The sequence below is a fragment of the Melospiza georgiana genome, chromosome 15 (assembly GCF_028018845.1).
Source record: "Melospiza georgiana isolate bMelGeo1 chromosome 15, bMelGeo1.pri, whole genome shotgun sequence".
In the NCBI taxonomy this organism is placed as follows: Eukaryota; Metazoa; Chordata; class Aves; order Passeriformes; family Passerellidae; genus Melospiza; species Melospiza georgiana.
The window spans coordinates 950,561-971,612 of NC_080444.1; the positions used below are offsets into that span (position 1 = coordinate 950,561).

The following is a 21,052-nucleotide window of genomic DNA, read 5'->3' on the forward strand; positions in this document are numbered from 1 at the left end:
CCTGTACACAGCTGGGCAAGGCCAGGAACTGCCTGTGCTGAGCCCTGAGCCCCTGGAGCGTGCACTGACACCAGCTCATTATTCACAAACATCTTCTGCCCAAGTCTGGAGGCTGGGAATAAGCTCCATAAGCTTGGCAGCTCAGTGTGGATTGTCCCTCTAATCTCCAGAGCAGCCACCAGCCAAGAGTGGAGTCCTTGTCAGCCACAGAGCTGGGAGTGCCTCAGCTCAGGGGGATGAATGGCAGAATCTGAAACTCCTGCTTCGTTTTATTTCCTCCTTGTTAAAAGGCTGAAACTGTACCTTGCTTCATGTTTTTGGAAGCTCATGTGAAGGATTCTTAGCTGGAAGATTTGATTTGGTCTTACAGCTGCAGGAGCAGAGCTGCCCATCAGCTCAAGAGCATTTCCAGCCTGCAGAGAAAAGAGCCTTTCAGCCCTTCCCCAACCTTCCTGTCTCTAGTGGGAAGTCAGGCAGGCAGAGCCACTGGAGCCTCCCCAGAGGCTCTGTCTCCAGGAACCCTGACAACTGACCCAGGGCACCTTGGTGACAGTGACCCCAGGGAGCAGAGAGGGGATGACAAAAGAACTGATAAAGAAATGGTGTTTGCTGTGTTGGTGACACTCGTGTCACAAGAGCTACTCCCTGGGTCAGATGCGGATAAAAACGTAAATGTTTAACAACAAAATAATCACTAGAATCATAGACTAATCATGATTATCTAATCTGCTCCCTGTTGTGCTGAACATGATAATTTTTGACTTAGACACAGCTTGGTATGATGAATGCTAGTGAAAATAGAAAGATACTGGACTTGGATGAACAGGTTTCAAGTGATGGAAAATCCACTGTCCCACTCCACTTCTTTTTATGTCAAACTGCTCCCAGTCTTAAAAACTGTGCACCCTGCTCCCATTATAGAACACTTCTAGCTTCAATTTCAACTTTCAATTTCTGTGCTGCTCAGCTGGGCTTGAGCTGCTGCCTAAGCCCTTGTGTTTCACCCTGACTTCAGAGCCTTGGTCTGTCTCCAGACCAGTAAGAAAGGAAAGGAAGAAGAAAAGAAGAAGAAAGGAAACCTCACATATTTCTCGTGATGTGCAGCAGGGAAGGCAAATAAAACAGTAGTGGCTTCCCAAAGACACAGGAGGTTATAGACTGTCAGGAGGAATACCAAGAAAATGTTGTTTCACATGGGAATAAATAAATGCAGAAATAGAGAAATTAGCTCAGTTCCTCTCCAGGCACGGGGAGGGTGGCACATGGAGAGCCTGGAGGCTGACAGGCCACTGCTTAGTTAGCAGCAGATGAATTACTGTGGCTGAAACTTTTCAAAAGCAGCGTTTGATATTTGAGGCTTCACCGAGAGTCGTCCCACACCATTTCCAGAGCACGCTCGGGGCACCTCTGCTTCCTCAAACCCACGCGGATCTTTCCGAAAGGAGAGTGCCTGCTAGTTAACAGTAACCTAATCAGACAAACCCACGTGTTTGGGGAGTCAGCAAAGCCCACAGCAGCCACTCTGTGTGCCCTGGGGAGCTGCCCATCCCCAGCCCTGCTCACCAGGAGTCTCTCCTGCTTTTTTACCAAACTGGGAGAGCTCCCTGCGTGCAGCTGCCTGGCTCCAGGAGCACACGGGCAGGAAGGACCAGAGAGCTGGGAACTGGGTTTACTCTGTAACATGAAACAACAGCCTGAGCAGACACATTTCTGCCACCCCATGAGCAGGGCTGGGGCCTTGGCTCTTTCACCCAAATATCTGGAGCATCAATTAGTGACAGAAATGGAAAGATGAGCTCGAACACTTTTAAACTGCCACGGTACATAATCCTCAGGAAAATGCCGAACCTCCTGGCCGAGTTTTCCTGTCTGTAAAAGGCAAAGTGCCCGAGGGCATCCCAAAAGGGCCGCCCTGTGGTGGCTGCCCTTGCCAAAGGTGTGGCACCGCGTCCTGGCAGCTGATGGCAGCGATGACGGGCCCAGGAACATGAGAAGGAGACACGCAGGGGCCCGTCAGGTGGGGAGGGGACAGCAACACTTTATCCTGTGCTAAGGCAGCCTCATGCAGAGCCCCAGTTAAGGGCTTGGATGCCAGCAGAGATTCCACTCCCCACCAACACGACAGCAGAGGAAACCAAAGCCTGACCCTGTTATGGAATCAACCCTTCCACTGACAGCAGGAAAACTGCAGGGGAATGGCAGGGGATGCCAGGGGGATGGCAGGGCAGTGGCAGGGCAGTGGCAGGGCAGTGGCAGGGCAGTGGCAGGGGATGGCAGGGCAATGCCAGGGCAATGCCAAGGCAATGGCAGTCTGTGAGGCACAGCTAGGGCACAGCTGGAGGCAGGCAGGGAGGCACTCACGCTTCTCGTTGGGCTGGGCCGTGTGGAACAGCGTCAGCGGGCGCTCGCTGCACGAGGGAGGCTTCGACTCCGTGCTCTTCTTGCGCGATAACAGCAGCTGCGAGTTCGACGCCGGAGCCTCTGGCACCGTGTTAAATATCTGTCAGAAATAATAAACAAGTTGTTCTTTGGCATCACCCCGTGGAACAGGACAGCTGCCCACCTGCCTGGGCTGCACCACTCCCCAGCGCAGCCTCTGAGGAGGACATGCACTCAACAGGGCAACGTTTTGGGGACAGATTCCTAAATTCCACATTTCCACTCTGCCTGCACTCCTCCTTTTTTCACCCAAGATGCACATTGCAAGCTGTTAAAAACTCTGGCACTCCGCTGACTTTTTGGGGGTGCAGGTGATGATGGGCAGCCCAGGCAGGGCAGCAGTGTCCCCCCTGTGCCCCACTGCGTGACCCCGGCGCCCGCGCTCCCACGGCTGCAGACCAGCTTGGGAAAGTCTTTGCAACTTCCAGCTACAGCTGTCAGAAAACTGAGTAATCACATTTTTCTCAAGGGGATGAAATTTTAAAACTGCATGAGCCCAAAGGGCAGCAGCCTTGCTGGTTGCTGATATTTGGTTGTGTACTGCTCCTTTTCTAGATCCCGCAGGCTCAGAGAAGGGCAGTGACCCCTCCAGACCAGCTCTCTCAAAGCCTCTCTCTATTGCTGGGAGTCCATTAAACCCATTCCTCAGTGTCCTTCCTGCTCTCCTGCCCCTGCCAGACAGACAGCTGGCACAGCCAGGCTTTCCCAACAGGAAAAGCACACGTTGGCACAGCTCTCTGCTCAAGACAGAACTATGTGGACTTGGAGCCGTGATGCCACCCCAGCCAGGCCAAGCTGCTTTCTACTTCTGCCTTCGCTGCCCAAATGCACAGATCCGTTACTCCTTTCCAATCCAAACCAGACTAAGAAAAGATCATAATCAGTGAACTGGCTGCATTTAGAAGAAAATGGCATTTTTTAAAAAGCACATGTAGCCAGGGAGGGCTGGCCAGGACCTCAGCCCCACCGAGCCACCACTGCAGATCTCAACATCCATGGCCAGCAAACACAAATGCATCAGGATTCAGATCAGCACTGTGGATAAAGCCAGTACTGGATAAACCTGGATTTGGTCAGCAAAGCAGGAGCCAGCTGAGGTGTGCATCTCACTGGTTTGCTTTAGCACTCATCTCTCTTGACACCAAGGACAAATTCCCATTAAACAGTGGGAAGGGGGAGAAAGGGAATTTCTGTGATGGAATCACAGCCATGCTGGCACACAGGGATGCCATTACCTTCTCGTGGTTCTCTATTAAAATCTCAATCACAATGTTCTGGAATTTGATGTCCATAATGGCAGCCACGGTTTCCTCTTGAGGTCGAAGCAGCGTCGGCCCAAACACCACACCCAGATTAGCAACAGTCATCAGGTTCTGCTTGTGATTATCTGCAACTCTGGGAAAAAAAGAGAAGGAGAATGAAGTAGGTGATGGAACTAATCCACAGGGAACCCCCTCCCTGCCCTCCCTGCCTCGTGGCTGGCACAAGGCTCACAACCCTGTTTACATTTTTCACGCTCCTGGTGAGCTCCTTGAAGGCTCAGCCATGTGGAAAAGTACAAATTTAACTGTTGTGTTCCTGGGGACCTCTCAGCCCCCATGAACTGACTAATCCCATAAAACCTCAGCCCCGCGCCAGCCACTGAGCCTCATGCTGCAAACCCCTCCCAGGAAAACATCTTGAATCATTAATGCTTAAAACCCTTCTGAAAACAAATTGTTGGACCTCTGACACATGCTGCTCTCCAACTCAATGAGTGACCTCATATGTTCCAAAGGCCAATTCCTTCCCAGCCATTCCAGCACCAGAGGTCAGTCCCCTCTGGCCCAGCCAGGCTGCTGGGAGGCCAAGATGGGGCTTTGCCCCCAGATCCCCATGTGTTCCCTTCTCCTGGCACAAGATGGGGACCCAGGGACACCCAAGCCTTCCTCCTCACCACCTCCACCTCTTTCAGCTCACAGGAGGGCTCAGAGCAGCTCAGCAAATGAAGCAGCTCACGCTGAGGATGAGGCACCCTGCTCATGGTGTTTGAGGGGTTACCCTGGAGCAGCTGCAGCTGGCACCTGGTCTGAGAGGGGCAAAGCCCCAGCAGCCTAATGGGACACGTCCTGTGCTCTGCCTCACCCCCAGGGACACAGCAGCAGGGACACAGGCAGGCATGCTTGGGCACTTCTGAGTCACACCTGTGTGCCTTTTGGGCACTGCTGAGTCACACCTGTGTGCCCCTGGGCACTGCTGGGTCACCTGTGTGACTCTGGGCACTGCTGAGTCACACAGGGACACCTGTGTGCCCCTTAAACACTGCTGAGTCACACCTGTGTGCCCCTGGGCACTGCTGAGTCACACCTGTGTGCCCCTTGGACACTGTTGGTCACACAGGGACACGTGTGTGCCCCTGGGCACTGCTGGGTCACCTGTGTGACTCTGGGCACTCCTGAGTCACACAGGGACACCTGTGTGCCCCTTAAACACTGCTGAGTCACACCTGTGTGCCCCTTGGACACTGTTGGTCACACAGGGACACGTGTGTGCCCGTGACCTGCAGTGCAGCCCTGCAGCCCCAGGAGTCTTTCTTGTGGTTGGCTCCTGACCTCTTCAACCAGGAAATGTGGTGGCTTCAGGCTGTGTGCTCACACAGTTGTAGCCTGAGGGAGTTTTAGTGTCTTTTCATTTTCTTTCTCTCCTGTTTCCCTGGACAAATGCAGCAGGCCAGCACACAGTGAGGTTCACACTCCCTTGCTGGACTGACCCTAATATTTACAGCCATGAGTTTCTAACATTGATCTTGGGGTCAAGACATTTGTGTGCAAGCTCAGCATATTTCAGCACACTGCAAGCCCAGGGCTGGCTAAAAACAAAAGATGCTTTCCATCCTTTTCCATCTCAATCTCACCTGAACCAGCAAAGAACTCATCCCTACACACAGCTCCTCAGGCAGCAGGCAGGGGCACATCTCAGGGGGGCTCAGGGCTGCTGGTTTAGCTTCCCCAGCAGCAGCACCAGCCCTACCCACTGCCTGGGCAAGGAGCTTCACACCGGTGCACATTTCACCCCTGGGGAACATGCTGCTCACACCCAGCCAGGCTGGCCATCCCCAGCCCTGGGCAGGCACAGAGCCTCTCCCCATCCCCATCCCCATCCCCATCCTCATCCTCACCACAGCCAAGAGCTCACCCAGCTGCTCATGGCCATGCCAGCACTGCTGAGCTGGGAGGGGAAACAAACTCTCCTGAGGGAGTCACAACCTCATGGAGCAGCAAGAGAGGCAGAACAGGTTCAATAAAAAACAATTTATACTAAATAATACTTAAATACTAAATAATACAAATAATACAAGCAATAAATAATACTAAATAATACAAACCCACCCCCCACTCCCACCCACATCACTCACAAACCCCAATAACAGTTTTGCATTGCAAAATTGCATTTCAGACACACATTCACATGCTCCTAATTGGATAGGGAAAAACGCAGCTGCAGTCCAAATGGCTTTCAGAAGCATTAATAAAATAATAATTTTAATGATCTTATGTGGTTAGTAAAACAATGTTCATTTATAAAAAAAACAACTGAATTGATCTAAGTCGCACAAAATTAGGTGCCTCCATTTCTCATTACCGTTACCATGTCCTACATCACTCTAATAAATTGCACTGTCATCAGCTCATTACAGGGAGGCAGCTGAGCGTGGTCCTGGCAATTATTTCAGACTGGGCTATTAATGGCTTCCCAGGCAGGACATGGTCCCACAGCACCAGCCCAGGGCTGCCCGCTCACCCGCGGGTGCTGCCCTCGCCTCCAGCACCACCCCCTGCTCAGGGAGCTTTGCTCTGCCCCTGGAGCTGTCCTGCAGCTGCGCAACCCAGCTCCTTTCTGGAACAAACCTCAGGGCCACACCAACTCCTGCTCTGCAGCCCGGGTACTTTTCCAGCAATAGCCATCCCTGTAGCAGGTCAGCACAGCTGTGCTCCAAAACATGATTCACCTTTCACATCCTTCAAATTCCCCATCCATTACCCACAGGATAATTCACTCTAAATTATAGCTCTTCATCATCCTTTGTACTAGGAAATAACGCTGCAGTTTCTAAAGATGGCTGTTCTCAGCCCAAAGTGGGCTTAATGCTGGGGCTCTTCAGCAGGGACTGTCAGTGCCATTCCTGAGCTGCTCTTTACAAGTTTTCCAAGCAGGCACTGTATTTTCCTTTTAACCTGCTGTTTCCTTCCAGCCCTTGATGCACTATCATTGATTTCTATGGGTCCTTTTTCTGCTCCCAACTCTACAGGAGGACCTCCAGCACAGGAGAAAGCAACAACTGATGGAGGAATGAGCAGAGCCTCCTCACTTCCCTCCTGCTCACAGTGGCTTTGGGACTCTGGGCTGCTCCTTCTCCTGGCAGAGAACCATCCCCAGATGGTTCCCTGGGGATCAGGGGAGATCAGCCTGGGGGTGTGGGACATGCAGAGCCCCTTTGATCTTGGGGCCAGGGGAAGGTCTGTGCCCAGCACTGCCTCCCCAGCCAGCAGCTCCACCAAGATCGGACCCAGATGGTGCTGCTGGGACAGAGCCCTGCCATAGCCTGGGGACACCCAGCCCATGGAGCACCATCCATCCCCAGGCCATGCTGGGCACTGGCAGCACCCAGCTGGTGACACTGGGACAGAGCCCTGCCCAGCCCAGGGAGCACCATTGGTCCCCAGGCCATCCCCAGGCAGTGCTGGGCAATGGCAGCACCCAGCTGGTGACACTGGGACAGAGCCCTGCCCAGCCCAGGGAGCACCATCCATCCCCAGGCCATGCTGGGCACTGGCAGCACCCAGCTGGTGACACTGGGACAGAGCCCTGCCCAGCCCATGGAACACCATCCATCCCCAGGCAGTGCTGGGTACTGGCAGCACCCAGCTGGTGTCACTGGGACAGAGCCCTGCCCTGCCCAGCCCAGGCAGCACCATCCATCCCCAGGCCATGCCCAGGGTGTCCCTGCACACCACTCACTTCTCACTCCCTTCCAGCACAACAAAGGCGAGCAGCAGCCGAGTAAATCCATGTTGGGTGTTAAATTAGATTATGCCCAGGTTGCCTGGATACTGTGTAATCACTGCCATGACCAAACACAATTTAATACGGGGTAATTGGTAGCCAAGGTTCAGTGCAGGGGAAGCAGGGAACAGAAAATGTTCCAGTGTGGTCGGAGCTCCTGTGGGTGCCACAGGGGCTCCTGGCTCTGCTCCCACAGAGCTCCTGCCTCCCATGGCTGGAATTACTTCCTACATGAATTTTATAGATGTATTTATATGTATGTATAAACTACCGTCTGTTTATTTTATATATAAACACGTATTTTATATATAGAATGCATGTATCTGAATCTCAGCCAAAAGTGCCATTATTAGTTCAAATATCTTCCCTGATTCAGAACAAAACTCCTGAGCAAACAACCATCTGAAGGGAACAAAAGGAAAGTCTGGAGTGTTTCTATTTCCATGCCTGGGACAAACATTTGCAATCAAAGTGCTTGTTGTGGCTGGCCTAGCAATTCCTCATAGGACAGAAAATAATGTAGCTCATTTCTCTTGCTACAGGTGAAAATCCATCCCCTGTCTGCCACCACCACAAGAGCATCTGTTTAATGTGAAAAGCCAGTCACACAGCCAGCAATCCCCAAAATTATTGAGGCTGTTTTGGGCAGTTTGATAGAAATTGAACACCTTTGACTCTGGACATACAGGGAAGGTAAAAAGCAGAGGGAGTAGAGGCAGCACAGTGGGTGGAGAGGCACCTGTGGCACCAGAGCCACCAGCCTGGCTCCCATAAAAGTATCTGCAAAAACTCATGGAGTCATTTAGGTGGGAAAAGCCCCCCAAGATCATCAAACCCAACTGTTCCCCAGCACTGCCAAGGCCACCACTAAGCAATATCCTCAGGTGCCACATCTGCACAGTTTTAAGTCCCTCCAGCAATGGTGACTGCACTGCTACCCTGGGCAGCCTGGGACAGGGCTGGACAACCCTTTCAAGGAAGGAATTTTCCCTAGTATCCAACCTGAACCTTCCCTCCTGCAACGTGAGGACATTCCCTCTTGTCCTGTCACTTGTAAGCCAGGAAAAGGCTGAATGCCACTCACTTGCCTCCAGCCTTCTGTCAGGAGTTGTGCAGAGCCACAAGGTCCCCCCTGAACCTCCTTTTGTCCAGGCTGAGCCCCTTCCCAGCTCCCTCAGCTGCTCCTCATCAGCCCTGTGCTCCTGACCTTCCACAGCTCCCTTCTGCCCCTGGGGAGGCTCAGCAGGGCTGCGCTTTGTGCAGCACACACAGCTGGGAGCCCTGCCCTGGCAGCCCCCACTCCCAGCCGCTAACCTCACCGGGAATGGACAGACAGACGGACACAGTGGCCTGAGCTCACACAGCTGAGGGTGTCTATCAGACAGCAGCCCCCACTCCCAGCCCGTTAAACCTCATCAGGAATGGACAGACAGACAATGGACACGCACAACTGGGGGCATTTATCAGATAGCAGCCCCCACTCCCAGCCTGTTAACCTCACCAGGAACAGACAGACAGACGGACACGGCAGCCTGAGCACACACAACTGGGGGCATTTGTGGGATACAATCCAATGAGCTCTGGGAGATGTCCTGGGTGCATTTTGCACATTACTGGGTTTAACTGGGCTGTGACTGATGAGTGCAGAGGGGCTGGGTGGGCACCCCTCAGGCTCTCCCCTCTCCAGGGGCTGCTGGAGCCTGTCCCCAGAGATGGCAGCCCTGCAGCTCCCTGGGGTGTCTCACTTCTCACCCAAAGCCAGGGTGGGTTCCCAGCTGGGAATGTGTCTGATGGCTGGGACTGCAGCAGGTGTTTATTGCAGGAATGTGTGACTGGCACCCAGCACAGAGCTGGTGAAACCAGTGATGCAATTCCAGCTGCAGCAGCACCCACTGGTGTGCCTGGCAGCTAAATCAGTCAATCACACATTCCTAAAAGGCACATGTGCATGGCAGGAGGTGACAGGGACACTGGTCTGCAGTGGCTGCTGGCAGACAGCCATGGAGAAGCAGGGAGCACAACCAGCTCTGCTTCATCTTGTGTTCAAAAGCCACGTGGATGTGGCACCTGGGGACACGGGGTAGTGGTGGCCTTGGCAGTGCTGGGGGAACGGAGATGATGATCTTGGTGGGTTTTTCCAAATTCAAGCATTGCATGATGCCCAAGGCAGAGCACACAGGCACAGAAGGCCACACTCCCACCCTGCACCACCATCCCTCCATCCTGCCTGCTTATCCAGCACATCCCTGCCTGCCTCAGGCTGCTCTGGGTGCAGGGGGCTCTGCAAGGGCCAGAGGAGCCCGGAGCAGCAGCAGCAACCTGGGCTCACTCAGGCACACAGTGGGAGCTGGGACCATGGGGAGTGTGGGCAATGCCCACTGGGACCATGGAGAGTGGGCAAAGCCCACTGGGATCATGGGGAGTGTGGACAAAGCCCACTGGGACCACGGGGAATGTGAGCAAAGCCCACTGGGACCATGGGGAGTGTGGACAAAGCCCACTGGGACCATGGAGAGTGTGGGCAAAGCCCACTGGGACCATGGGGAGTGTGGGCAAAGCCCACTGTCTGCAGGCAGGTTTGAGCTGTGGGCTCACAGCTCTGCAGCCTCCCCAGCCCCACTGCTCCAGAGAGCAGAGCCAAGCCTGAGCAATGCACATGGAGGCCAGTGGATCCAGAAGGAGGACAGATCACCAAGGAATGACAAAACCTCCCGGTGAAGACAAGGGGAAGCTTGCTGAATGCAAACCCCTCACTGCTCTCGGGCTCCCTGCTCGGCTGGGACCAGAGCTGTGCCTGCGCTGATCCTGGGCGCTCTGACTTGCTCCAACAAGACTTGCTCTTTCTCCTGGGTGGATCTGGCCACAGCTGGATGCTTGGGTTCACTCCCAGCAAAAAAAAAAAAAGGGCTCATGTTGCACTGAGAAGACACGGAGGCCAAATGTGAGGCTCAGTATCAGCGAGCCACATCAGTGTGAATACCAAACGTGCTGCGACTTGCAGGGAAACACGCAGGGAGCTCAACGCTGCTGCGGCTCAGGCATCCCAGACTGGGCCACAGGGGTTTCCAAAGCCATCCTCTGCAGCTCTGGGCAAGCTGAGCTGGAGGGGGGACCTCAGAGCGAGCCCAGCCTGCTCACCAACCCTCAGCCCAGGGCTGAGCAGCACCGGGCTGGCAATTCCCTGTGCCCAGCAAGGCAGCACTGCAGGTTTCCACTGACAGGCTGGTGAGAACCACAGGCACAGCCAGAGCTGATGTGAAATGTCACCATGGTTTCCACCTGCACAAACACAGCCAGCAAAGGGGCCTCAGGCTCAAACACCCCAGGAGGGGGCTGGAACAGGGCCTGCCATGGCTGCAAACCGTGCCACTGTACCCCAGTGCCAGAGCCTCAGCAAAGCCCTGCTGCAGGGGCAGCTTTTCCTCCAAAACCAGACCTCAGTGGTGCTGTGACACTGCAATAACAACCCCCCCTGGCCAGCAGGGCAAGCAGAGCCCGACAGAGCAGCTCTGGGTTAACAAGGAGCCCTTTGAAAGATGTGCCGGCACGGCGAGTGCCACACCAGAGCTACAACCTGCTGCATGGAACAGAGCCAAAGCAAACGGGCTCCCAGAGAGCCTCCCGGCAGCAGCAGCACTGGGGTGAGCAGTGCAGCTCCCACATCCCCACAGAACCATTCCAAGCCAGAGGCAGTCACAGGGCCACGTGCAGGAGGTGCCAGAGCACACCTGCACCTTCGCACGAGTGCAGCAAACAAAGGAAGAGCAGCAGAGGAGGGCTGACTTGTCCCTTAGAGGTATTTTGGAGCTCATTCACATCACAAATGCAAGGTTGGAGCTCATCCCTCCACAATACTGCATTCCTAGAAGATAGTGCTGGAAGAAAGGGAATGTAGGAATAAGGAGCTTTCAGAATTAAGGATGTGAACAGCAGGAAAAATGCTTCTCTCACCTTCACCAGTGGGACAAGGTGTTGCCCAATGACTGGAAACAGCCCTCACTCCCCCAGTTCTGAGCCCCCTGCCACACACACATGGGCTGGAACGAGATGGCCTTTAAATGTCCCTCCTAGCCCCAACCTTTCTGTGATTCTGCAGGCCAGGGATCGCTCAAGCATCCTGGCAAAAACTGCAGCTCAAAGATATCTTGGCATGATAAATGGTGATTTCCAGTCTCCTTTCTTCTGCTGAAAGACTGTCTGACTAAAATCTCTCTATCTGAGTTTGGTTCTGGGTCTGCTCATACAGAGCCATCAAAGGACGTGCTCGTGAAGCATCTCCATCCCACTCTGTCTGCGGGGACGGTGCAGACATCACCAGGGAGACCCCAATCAGTTATTGGAAATCTCTTGCTCACTCTCAATTCAATCTCTTTCCATATCCAGTTTCAGTTTCACTGTGATAAGCAATTAAAAAATTATGTGCTATCAACAACTTCTACCCAACAACACCATGCTCAGGCACAAGCCCACAAGAATTCACACTTGAGAAATGCAAAATGCCTGGTGCTGCTCCTGGAGATCCAGGAGGAGCTCAGCAGAGATGGTAAACCACAGAAACTCCCCAGCAAGCCCAGCAGGTGCTTTGTTATGAGCTGCTGAATCATCATGCCAGGCTGGTGATGCCAGCTTTAGTCCAAGACCCCATTATCCCATCTCCAGACTTGAGTCCTGTGCAGGATGTGGGTGCAAAAGAACCCAACAAGGGACTGCAGGCTCTGGGGCACATTTCCCTCCAGCTAAAAGCTGAAGAGCCTGCATGAAATACAAGGAGCTTTTAGAGAAGCGTGGAAGGAAAAGCTACCAGCACCCACACAGCTGCTCCAGGGACAATCCAGACAGAGGGGGTTAAAAGTTCATTTGCAGAAGCAGAACAAAACCTTTAGCTAATTTACACATTACAGGAAGCCAAGCCCAAAAAACCCAGCGTACACCTACAGGGCTTTTTGTGGTGGTTTGTAATTCTGCAGAATCCAGTATCTTATATTAAAAACAAAAGCAGAGGAGTGAGAGGGAGGCAGAGCTGGCAAGGGCAGGCACAGAGTCCTGCAGGGCTGTCTCGCCTCTGCGGAAGCATCAGCGACTCCTCCACCAAAACACCTGAGGGAGAGGAGAGCAAAGGGGAAACCAAAGGTGCTGCTGCTCCCCACAAGGCTCCGGCACCTCCAGCTCCAGAGCACAAACCATAGAATTGCGGAACAACACAATGGGTTGGGTTGGAAGGGACCTCAAAGCCCAACGCGTTCCAACCAGGGAAAAATGAAAAGGGGTAAAAGAGCAGAGCATGAACCTGACCCAGGACAGGCAAGCCCCAGGCAGGATTCTCCCTGCCCTGCAAGGCAGCATGTGCCTACAGGGAGTCTCCTTCCACATCACCTCCCTTTTACCACCCACAGGAGCACCCAGATCCTTTGGGTCACTTGAACTCCATGGCTTTGCCTGGATCCAGCACTGCCATGACCCAAAGGGAGCAGAAACAGGCACTGGGCATAAAAATGGCATTCCCAAAGGCAGCAAGGAGGTCCATTGCCTGGCCCAGGCACACCAGCTCAGACACAGCTCCCCGCTTGCTTCTGGCAGCCCACGAGAGAGGGGCATCTCAGAGGCCTCAGCGGCTGGTGGAAATTTCCAGAACGTCCTGGACAAGAATGACTTACTGGAAGCAATACATAAATCAAGGCAATGAATAGTTACCAGCCAGCAGCATAAACAGCTGCCACGGGGATGAAATCAGACCTGCTGTGCCAAGAGGTGTCCGCCTCCTTGCTGCTGCACCTTGGGGGAAAGCAGCCCAGGGAAAAGCACACTGCTGGGGGAAAGCAGCCACCCTGGCCCTGCACAGGTGCCCTGCAGGCTCCTGGAGCTGCTGGGCACAGGGGCAGCGTGGTGGGCACTGCAGCAGCTCCTGCTGAGCAGAACAAACCCTGCTTCATTTCCAGGCACAAGACCTGGAGGAATTTCTTCTCCTCCTCCTTTGCCAGCAATCCCTGGTTGAGCAGCGAGCCCTCCAGAACACGCCAGGCTCCACGTCCAGCCCCTGCCCCAAGGAGGGTTTTGCTGGATCCCCATGAGCAGCTGCCCTGCAGAGCCCATGGAAACCAAGTCCCTGATAAACAGCAAACAATTTGTGCAGGAGATAACAATCGCTGTCATCTTGGTTAAAACACGTAAACTAGAAAACCCTGCCACAGCAAAACCAAAGGGAACCAGCCAGGGTTGGCCAGGCCACAGCTGGGAGTGATTAGAGATAATTAATTCTGCTAAACACACGCACACCCAGCTCGGCTGCAGCCTCCTCCATGGCCTGACCTTGGCACAAGAGCGGGGGGTAAATGGATCAGGGGGTGTGTGGGGCAGTGATGCCAACCCACAGAAGGGCCTGGGAGCCCCACAGAAGGGGCATGAGCCTGGCACCATCTGTGCTGGGGAACCCGGACTTGCTGCCACAAGAACAAAGCAAAGCTCAGGTGTCAAATTATGGCCATGCATGAAAAATAATTCCCTAAATGCTTGAAATGTAATCAGAGTGAAATCCCCCTGCTCTGCACCTCCACAGCATTGACTCCTGGGTGAGAAAGTACACTACAAAAGAAGGAGACAGGGATGATATTGCAGCTCCACTGACAAAAATGGCAATTTTCTGCAACCAGCTCCACTCCAGCAGCAGCCCTGGCACAGCAACCACCAGCCCAGCAGCACCACAGGCACCTTGTTTCACTTTGACTTATCTGGCATTAAAACAAATTGGTTTAATCACAGAATCCCAGACTGGCTCAGGCTGGAAAGCTAAAGGAGCAGGGATGGGGACAGCTCCTGCTCCCTGGGCCATGGTGAACAACTGCCTGGACATGTGGGCATGAGGCAGAAGGCAGCACAAATGGGCTTGGAGATGCAGTAAGAGGCAGAAATTGAAATAATTGTCTATCAAAAAGCTCCTCTTCCTCTACCCTGTCTGTGCCTGTTCCTGAGATTTGTCCTCTCACTCCTCTGTGCCCCTCTATCTGCACCCCAATTCTGTGGCCCCAGCTGCCATGGGACCCACCACATGGGGAAGGGCACTGCTGAACCACCTCCAAGGCACTCATCCTGTCTGATACTGGGCTTAATAATTGCTATTTTTGAACATTTCAGTTTTCTTACCAGTTTCATTACTGCTAATAAAAACTGCAGCTTCATCACATGAGGAGCCCCACATCCCCCACCAGTGCAGCAGAGCACGTACACCCCAAAAACAGAAGTCAGAAACCACCCAGGACAGGCTCCTTCTTTACTTGACCGACTCAGCCCAAGTTCTGGTTTTAGTGTCAGAAATCTCCACAGCAAGACTGTGAGAAATATTTTTTTAGCTCATCTGATAAACATGCAAATCTTGATTATTCATACATTACTTAAAATAAAAAACCCAGACAGAAACAGATGAGACAAACCCCTGCAAGCAGGGCAGCCCAGCTTGGCAGGGGCAGCCAGAGGCCCTGGGCTGTGACCTGCTGGCTGTGGGTGCCCTGCTCTCAGCAGCACCAGACCCAGCAGGTCCCACCCTCTGCAGCATCCCCGGGGCAGCACGGCCCCTCCCTGCAAACATCTGCTGCAGATGTGAAGCTTTCTCTCCATTCTTGTCTGGAATCTGGCTCAGTGGCACTGCAGCCTCAAGCAGCTCTTTTAGAGAGTAATGGACACAAACCCTGGCCCTGGCTGCCCCATGGGCACTCCTGGATCAGGGCACTGTCCCTGGACAGAACACAGCTCCTGGATCAGGGCAATGGGCACTCTTGGATCAGAATGCTGCTCCTGGATCAGGGCAATGGGCACTGCCAGATCAGGGCAATGCTCCTGGATTAGGGAAATGCTCCTGGGTCAGGGCAATGGGCACAGCTCCTGGATCAGGGCAATGGGCACTCCTGGATCAGGGCAATGGGCACAGCTCCTGGATCAGAATGCTGCTCCTGGATCAGAATGCTGCTCCTGGATCAGGGCAATGGGCACTCCTGGATCAGAATGCTGCTCCTGATCAGAGCAGGAGCTGCAGGAGCAGCCCCAGAGGGATGCTGTGAGCCCACACCTGGGCTGGCTGTGTCTCTGCCCCCCCAGCCCAGGATCCCCCAGGAATGGCACCAGGGCTGGGGAGCTCAGCAGGCTCTCGCTCCTCAGCTTCCTGCCCTTCTCTGAGATAATTTTTTTCCTATTAAATAACACTATGAGCTGTTTCTCTTCCTAAAATAGCACACACCACCACACACACTGTTTGTTTGGTTTGAATTCCTTCCCCACTAAAGCAGCACAAACCCCACTGTAAACCTGACTCCACATCTCTATTCCATCACCAGGCTTTTCTTTAGATGGAAAACACTGAAGCAATTACAGATTCCCTGCACATACAAAATCACCCACTTTGGGTGGGAAGGGACCTTAAAGCTCACCCAGTTCCACTCCTTGCCATGGGCAGGGACACCTCCCACTATCCCAGGCTGCTCCAAGCCCCATCCACCCTGGCCTGGGACACTTGCAGGGACCCAGGGGCAGCCACAGCTGCTCTGGGCAATCCCATCTGGCTGATGGGTGCACCTGGAACCATGGGGCCTTGGCTTCAGGCTGCAAATGCAGAAGGTTTGAAACCAACACCTAAAGCAGCCATTTGGTTTCTAACAGCCTTGCCAGGACCCCACGGAGCAGACACAAGATCTGGTGACGAGAAAGCATCTGGAGTTGTGTTTAAGACTATTTCAAGCATCATCTGTTATTTTTTCTTTAAAGCAGATAACTTGGATTCTTGCAGATCTCCTCCTGAGCAGTTATCCCAATTAAGTCACTCCCCAGCTCTCCCAGCCCTGCTGCTCCTGCAGCACTGGTGCAAACAGCAAGGGCAGGTCCAACCCTGCAGCCTTGAGGCTGCCACAAACACCTGATGATGCTTTCACTTCTAAAACACTAATCAAAGGTTTCCATGGGAACCTGCAGGAGCAGGAAGAAGATGGGAAATTACAGGTCAGCTCTACCACCGAAAGAAAAAAAATTATCCCATTCCTTCGCCTTCGCAAAGTTTCAAGGCAACACAAAAATATTGATTCATCAGGGTGCAGAAAAGCAGAAAATACGCCCCAGAGCAGTCATTTGTTGCTTAAAGAAATCACTTTTAGTCCTTCAATGGCAGGTTTGCTCTGAAACCACGTGAGGAGCTTCAGCTCCGCTCTGCCTCCTGGGCAGCCTGGGGAGCCAAATCCAGTGCAGGCCATCCAAAGCAACACAAGGTTCCCAGCAGGGAATGGGTTCCTGGTGCTGCCATGGGGCTGGGGGGCTGGCTGGGCAGCTCCTGTCCTTCATCCCTCCCTCCCTCCCTCATCCTCCCTCCCACCCCTCTCACTCTCTCGGCCCTCGGTTCACTCACACACGGGTTTCCCGTTGCCAACCAGAAATGACTCAACACCACACACACACAAGGAAACTTTTCCACCACTATTAACTTTCAGAGGAAATGGAAAAAGGAGAGAAAAACACATCAGTCATAAACGTACTTTGCCAAATGGTTCATGAGCAAGTGCAGCATCTGCCTGTTTTTCTCTGGGAGCCGATGAACGAGGCTGTGGATCTCCGACACCCTGGACTCCTGATTCTCTAGCTCTGCATGGGGAACAGAAGATGATTTATCTCCACATTAGGGGGCTGTTATGGGAAGAGGCCTAACACTGTCCCTGACAGACATCCCAGGGAGCTTCTCCATCCCACAGCCAGGCACTGCAGATGCTGCAGGGAGCTGAGAGCAGACACCACGTGAACAGCACGGTGAGCAGGGCAGGGCTGCCTGCAACCAGAGCGATTCCAGGGATGGGAATATGGGCACATCCCCGTGTTCAGTGTGCCCAGTGCAGGCCAGGCTGGAGCTCCACAGGCTGCTGGGGTCCATGGTGCCAAGTGGGAGCTGCTGGAGGAGGCCAGCACTGCCATGGCCATGGGTCACAGGGCCCTCCTGACATCCCACTCCGATATCCACAGGCTGCACAACTGCCAACAGAAAATCCCCTGCTCCCAGCAAAGCCCCTTCCCCTGGGCAGTGAAGGAGGCATGGCCCAGATGTGTGAAGCAGCAGGGAGCCCCTCAAAGCCCCCCACACCCTATGGTGCAGTTCAACAGCAGCCAATGGTCCCAACCACAGGAGCCTCCACCAGCACCACTCCTGGCACTGCCCGCGCTCCCTCCTCTTCCTCTGTCACCCCCAACACCAGCCTGCCCTGCTCCAGCCCTGCTCTGCTGGCCAGGACCAGCCCTGGGGAGGCAGCAGGGCAGGGGGATCACAGCCACAGGCAGAGAGGCTCCTCTGTGGGAGCCACAAACACCAACAGACTCACTCGCTGCTTTGATGAAGCTCCTTTGAAACTGGTACATCATCAGGGGCCCCGGGAGCATTCTGGAAGATAAAAAGGAAACAGGCACAAAACACATCTGAGGAACACAATCCACACTGAGAAAGCTTTGCCCCTACAATAAACTCAGCTCCGTTTTGAAAAGGGCAGAATTAAGCAACACCAACTCTAATTAATTCCCCCATCAGAAGGAGTAAGATCTATGCAAGGACCTTTGATTTATTCACCACTAAATTAATCTTTAATTTTAGCATTCCTTCAGTAACACAGCTTCAGTGCATTGCTGAGCCCATGACTTCCAAGGAACTTTGAAAAGAAATTGAAAAGATAAACAAGCCTAGCTGTAAAACTTTCCCAATCCCCATTCCCATTGTCCCCTCCCACTGCTGCATCCCTTCAGAGGGACACACTGGTGCTGCCCACATTCCTCTTTGCTTAGCCAACAGTTCAGACTCTGGAGCAAAGGTTGCCAATCATGCAAAATTCTGTGATTTTCTAGGCTGAGATCCACCAGGCTAATTACCCTTATCACCCTAATTGGATTTAGGCTCTCTCTTGTGCTCCCTCAAACACAACCCTGCACACAGCAGTCGCTGAGAGCGAGGAGCTGCGGTCACAACAGGTAGGAGCACGTTGTGGATAATGAGATGCTGCTGCCTGCCAACACCCAACACTGTTGGGAAGATCCCCAGGACGATACTGGCCTGCCTGACACACACAAATCAGAGCTACAATAAAGCTCAGCACCAGTTCTGGAGAAGCTCCTCAGCCCCTGCCCTTACACAGCACGGCCCTGCCCTTCTGCCACGTGCTCAGAAGGTGGGAGTCCACTGGGAAAAGCTCAGGGAAAAGCTTTAATCAAGGCAGGGGATGCAAGAATGAGCTTTTTAAATCATGTCTGTATAATATGTGTATCTGTCAGAGCTGAGTGTGTTCTCCAGATCCTACTCAAACATACTGGAAAGCCAGGAAAAAGCCAGGGAAAAGCCAGAATAAATTCCCTAAGAGCAGTTTCTGCTCTGTTTCTATAAAAGTGCTGTTGTTAAGGGTCTGCAATAACAGGCAGTAAAATGCCAGGCCAGCACCAAACCCCTCCTGAAGCCAGGTGAGGCTCTTCTCCTTACCTCAGGTACGTTTTCAGTGCACTGGTAATGGTCTTGATCTCCCACTCTGCACAGATCTCTGTGTCTGTCTCTGTGGCTGTCTTGGGATCTATGGAAAAAGACCAGAAAAAAACAGGAACTCAAGGAAACTGAAGACAATTCCAGCTGGTGCCAGCTCAGCTGTGTGGGGAGACCATCACACCCCATTTTATTGCTATTCCCAGCTCAGGACACGTCTGCAGGGGTGTGGGGCTGCAGGACAGGCCAGACTCAGCGACACGGGACAAGAGAAGGAAAAGGGAATCCTCCATCCTGAGCAAGGACAGCGCAGTGTGGCTTGGAGTGTGCAGGACACCGGGCACAGCAGTGACAGCCAGGCACAGACACAGGGACCAGGGACCCTCCTCCCCACAATGGGCAGCACTGTCACCCTGCAGCCACCGCGCCACCCAGCCCTTGGCTGGCAAACACAGCCACAGCCCCCTGCACAGTCACCTGGGTTGGGTTAGGGTTAGTCACCTGCACAGTCACCTGGGTTAGGGTTAGGGTTAGTCACCTGCACAGTCACCTGCACAGCCACCTGGGTTAGGGTTAGGGTTAGGCTTAGTCACCTGCACAGTCACCTGCACAGCCACCTGGGTTAGGGTTAGGGTTAGTCACCTGCACAGTCACCTGGGTTAGGGTTAGGGTTAGTCACCTGCACAGTCACCTGCACAGCCACCTGGGTTAGGGTTAGGGTTAGGCTTAGTCACCTGCACAGTCACCTGCACAGCCACCTGGGTTAGGGTTAGGGTTAGTCACCTGCACAGTCACCTGGGTTAGGGTTAGGGTTAGTCACCTGCACAGTCACCTGCAGAGCCACCACCAGGCCAGGGACAGTGGGCTCAGGCACAGCATTGACACCCAGATGGTGACAGCTCCCAGCCAAGGCCAGGAGCACCAAACCAAGGCCAGGAGCACCAAACTGAAGCCAGGAACACCAAACCAAGACCAGGAGCACCAAAAGGCAAGGCCAGGTACATCAAACCTAGGCCAGGAGCACCCAGCCAAGGCCAGGAACATGCAACCAAGGCCAGGAGCACCAAGCCAAGGCCAGGAACCCCAACCAACGCCAGGAGCACCAAACTGAAGCCAGGAACACCAAGCCAAGGCCAGGAGTGCCAAAATGAGGCCAGGAGAACCAAACCAAGGCCAGGAATACCAAACTGAGGCCAGGAACATCAAACCAAGGCCAGGAACATCAAGCCAAGGCCAGGAGTGCCAAAATGAGGCCAGGAGAACCAAACCAAGGCCAGGAATACCAAACTGAGGCCAGGAACATCAAACCTAGGCCAGGAGCACCCAGCCAAGGCCAGGAGCACCAAGCCAAGGCCATGGAAAGCCCAGCATGGAAGTGCCCCATGTGCTGATCTCTCCTGCCTGGATGCTGCTCCAATGGTCTTTGCTGACTCCATCTGGAAACTCAGCCAGGATCCTGCTCCCAGCTGAACCTCCCTGCGGGGGTCCCTGGTGTGGGTCCCCCCTGTGCCAGGTGTGCCTGTGGAGCCTGGGAGCCAGGGCTGCCACTGTCCCCAAGGCCCAGGGTGACACAGACAGTGCCAGGTGTGCCTGTGGAGCCTGGGAGCCAGGGCTGCCACTGTCCCCAAGGCCCAGGGTGACACAGACAGTGCCAGGTGTGCCTGTGGAGCCTGGGAGCCAGGGCTGCCACTGTCCCCAAGGCCCAGGGTGACACAGCCCCAGCTGCCAACACCACCTGCTCCCACGGGCCCAGCTCAGGGCCTTTTTGCCCCTCCACATGCACAAACAATGTACTCCTGAGTTTTAAAGCCCCGCGTAAGCATTGGGCAGTTTTTAACCTACTTAAAGGAATGCTGCGAATAGAGCTCAGCTTTCCCTCAGGGCAAAGGGTTTATTTTAATTTAAAAAAAACATCAAGAGGCAGCTTGGAAAGGTAAATACATAAGAAATGCATATTCACACAAAGATCATGTATGTGTCAGCAATCACACAAATGACCTCCATTCTCCTGACTCAGTGCCCAGGAAACTTCCTACAGCACTGCCTTTGCAAGGAGAGAATTTTAAGATAAGGAGTCAAGATAAGTTCGGCATAGTA

General features: G+C 53.7%; 1 protein-coding gene across 3 annotated transcripts in view; it reads right to left on the reverse strand.

The window, feature by feature from the left end:
• Window positions 1-21,052, reverse strand: part of ARHGAP26 (Rho GTPase activating protein 26) — a 102,618-nt gene that overhangs the window by 24,611 nt on the left and 56,955 nt on the right. For all 3 annotated transcript variants that reach the window (XM_058034798.1, XM_058034797.1, XM_058034799.1), the window contains exons 15-19: window positions 18,959-19,046; window positions 17,820-17,878; window positions 16,989-17,094; window positions 3,675-3,834; window positions 2,362-2,500 (exon numbers count right to left, since the gene is read on the reverse strand). In XM_058034798.1, coding sequence (XP_057890781.1) covers window positions 2,362-2,500; window positions 3,675-3,834; window positions 16,989-17,094; window positions 17,820-17,878; window positions 18,959-19,046 — 552 coding nt within the window. The remainder of the gene's footprint in view (window positions 1-2,361; window positions 2,501-3,674; window positions 3,835-16,988; window positions 17,095-17,819; window positions 17,879-18,958; window positions 19,047-21,052) is intronic.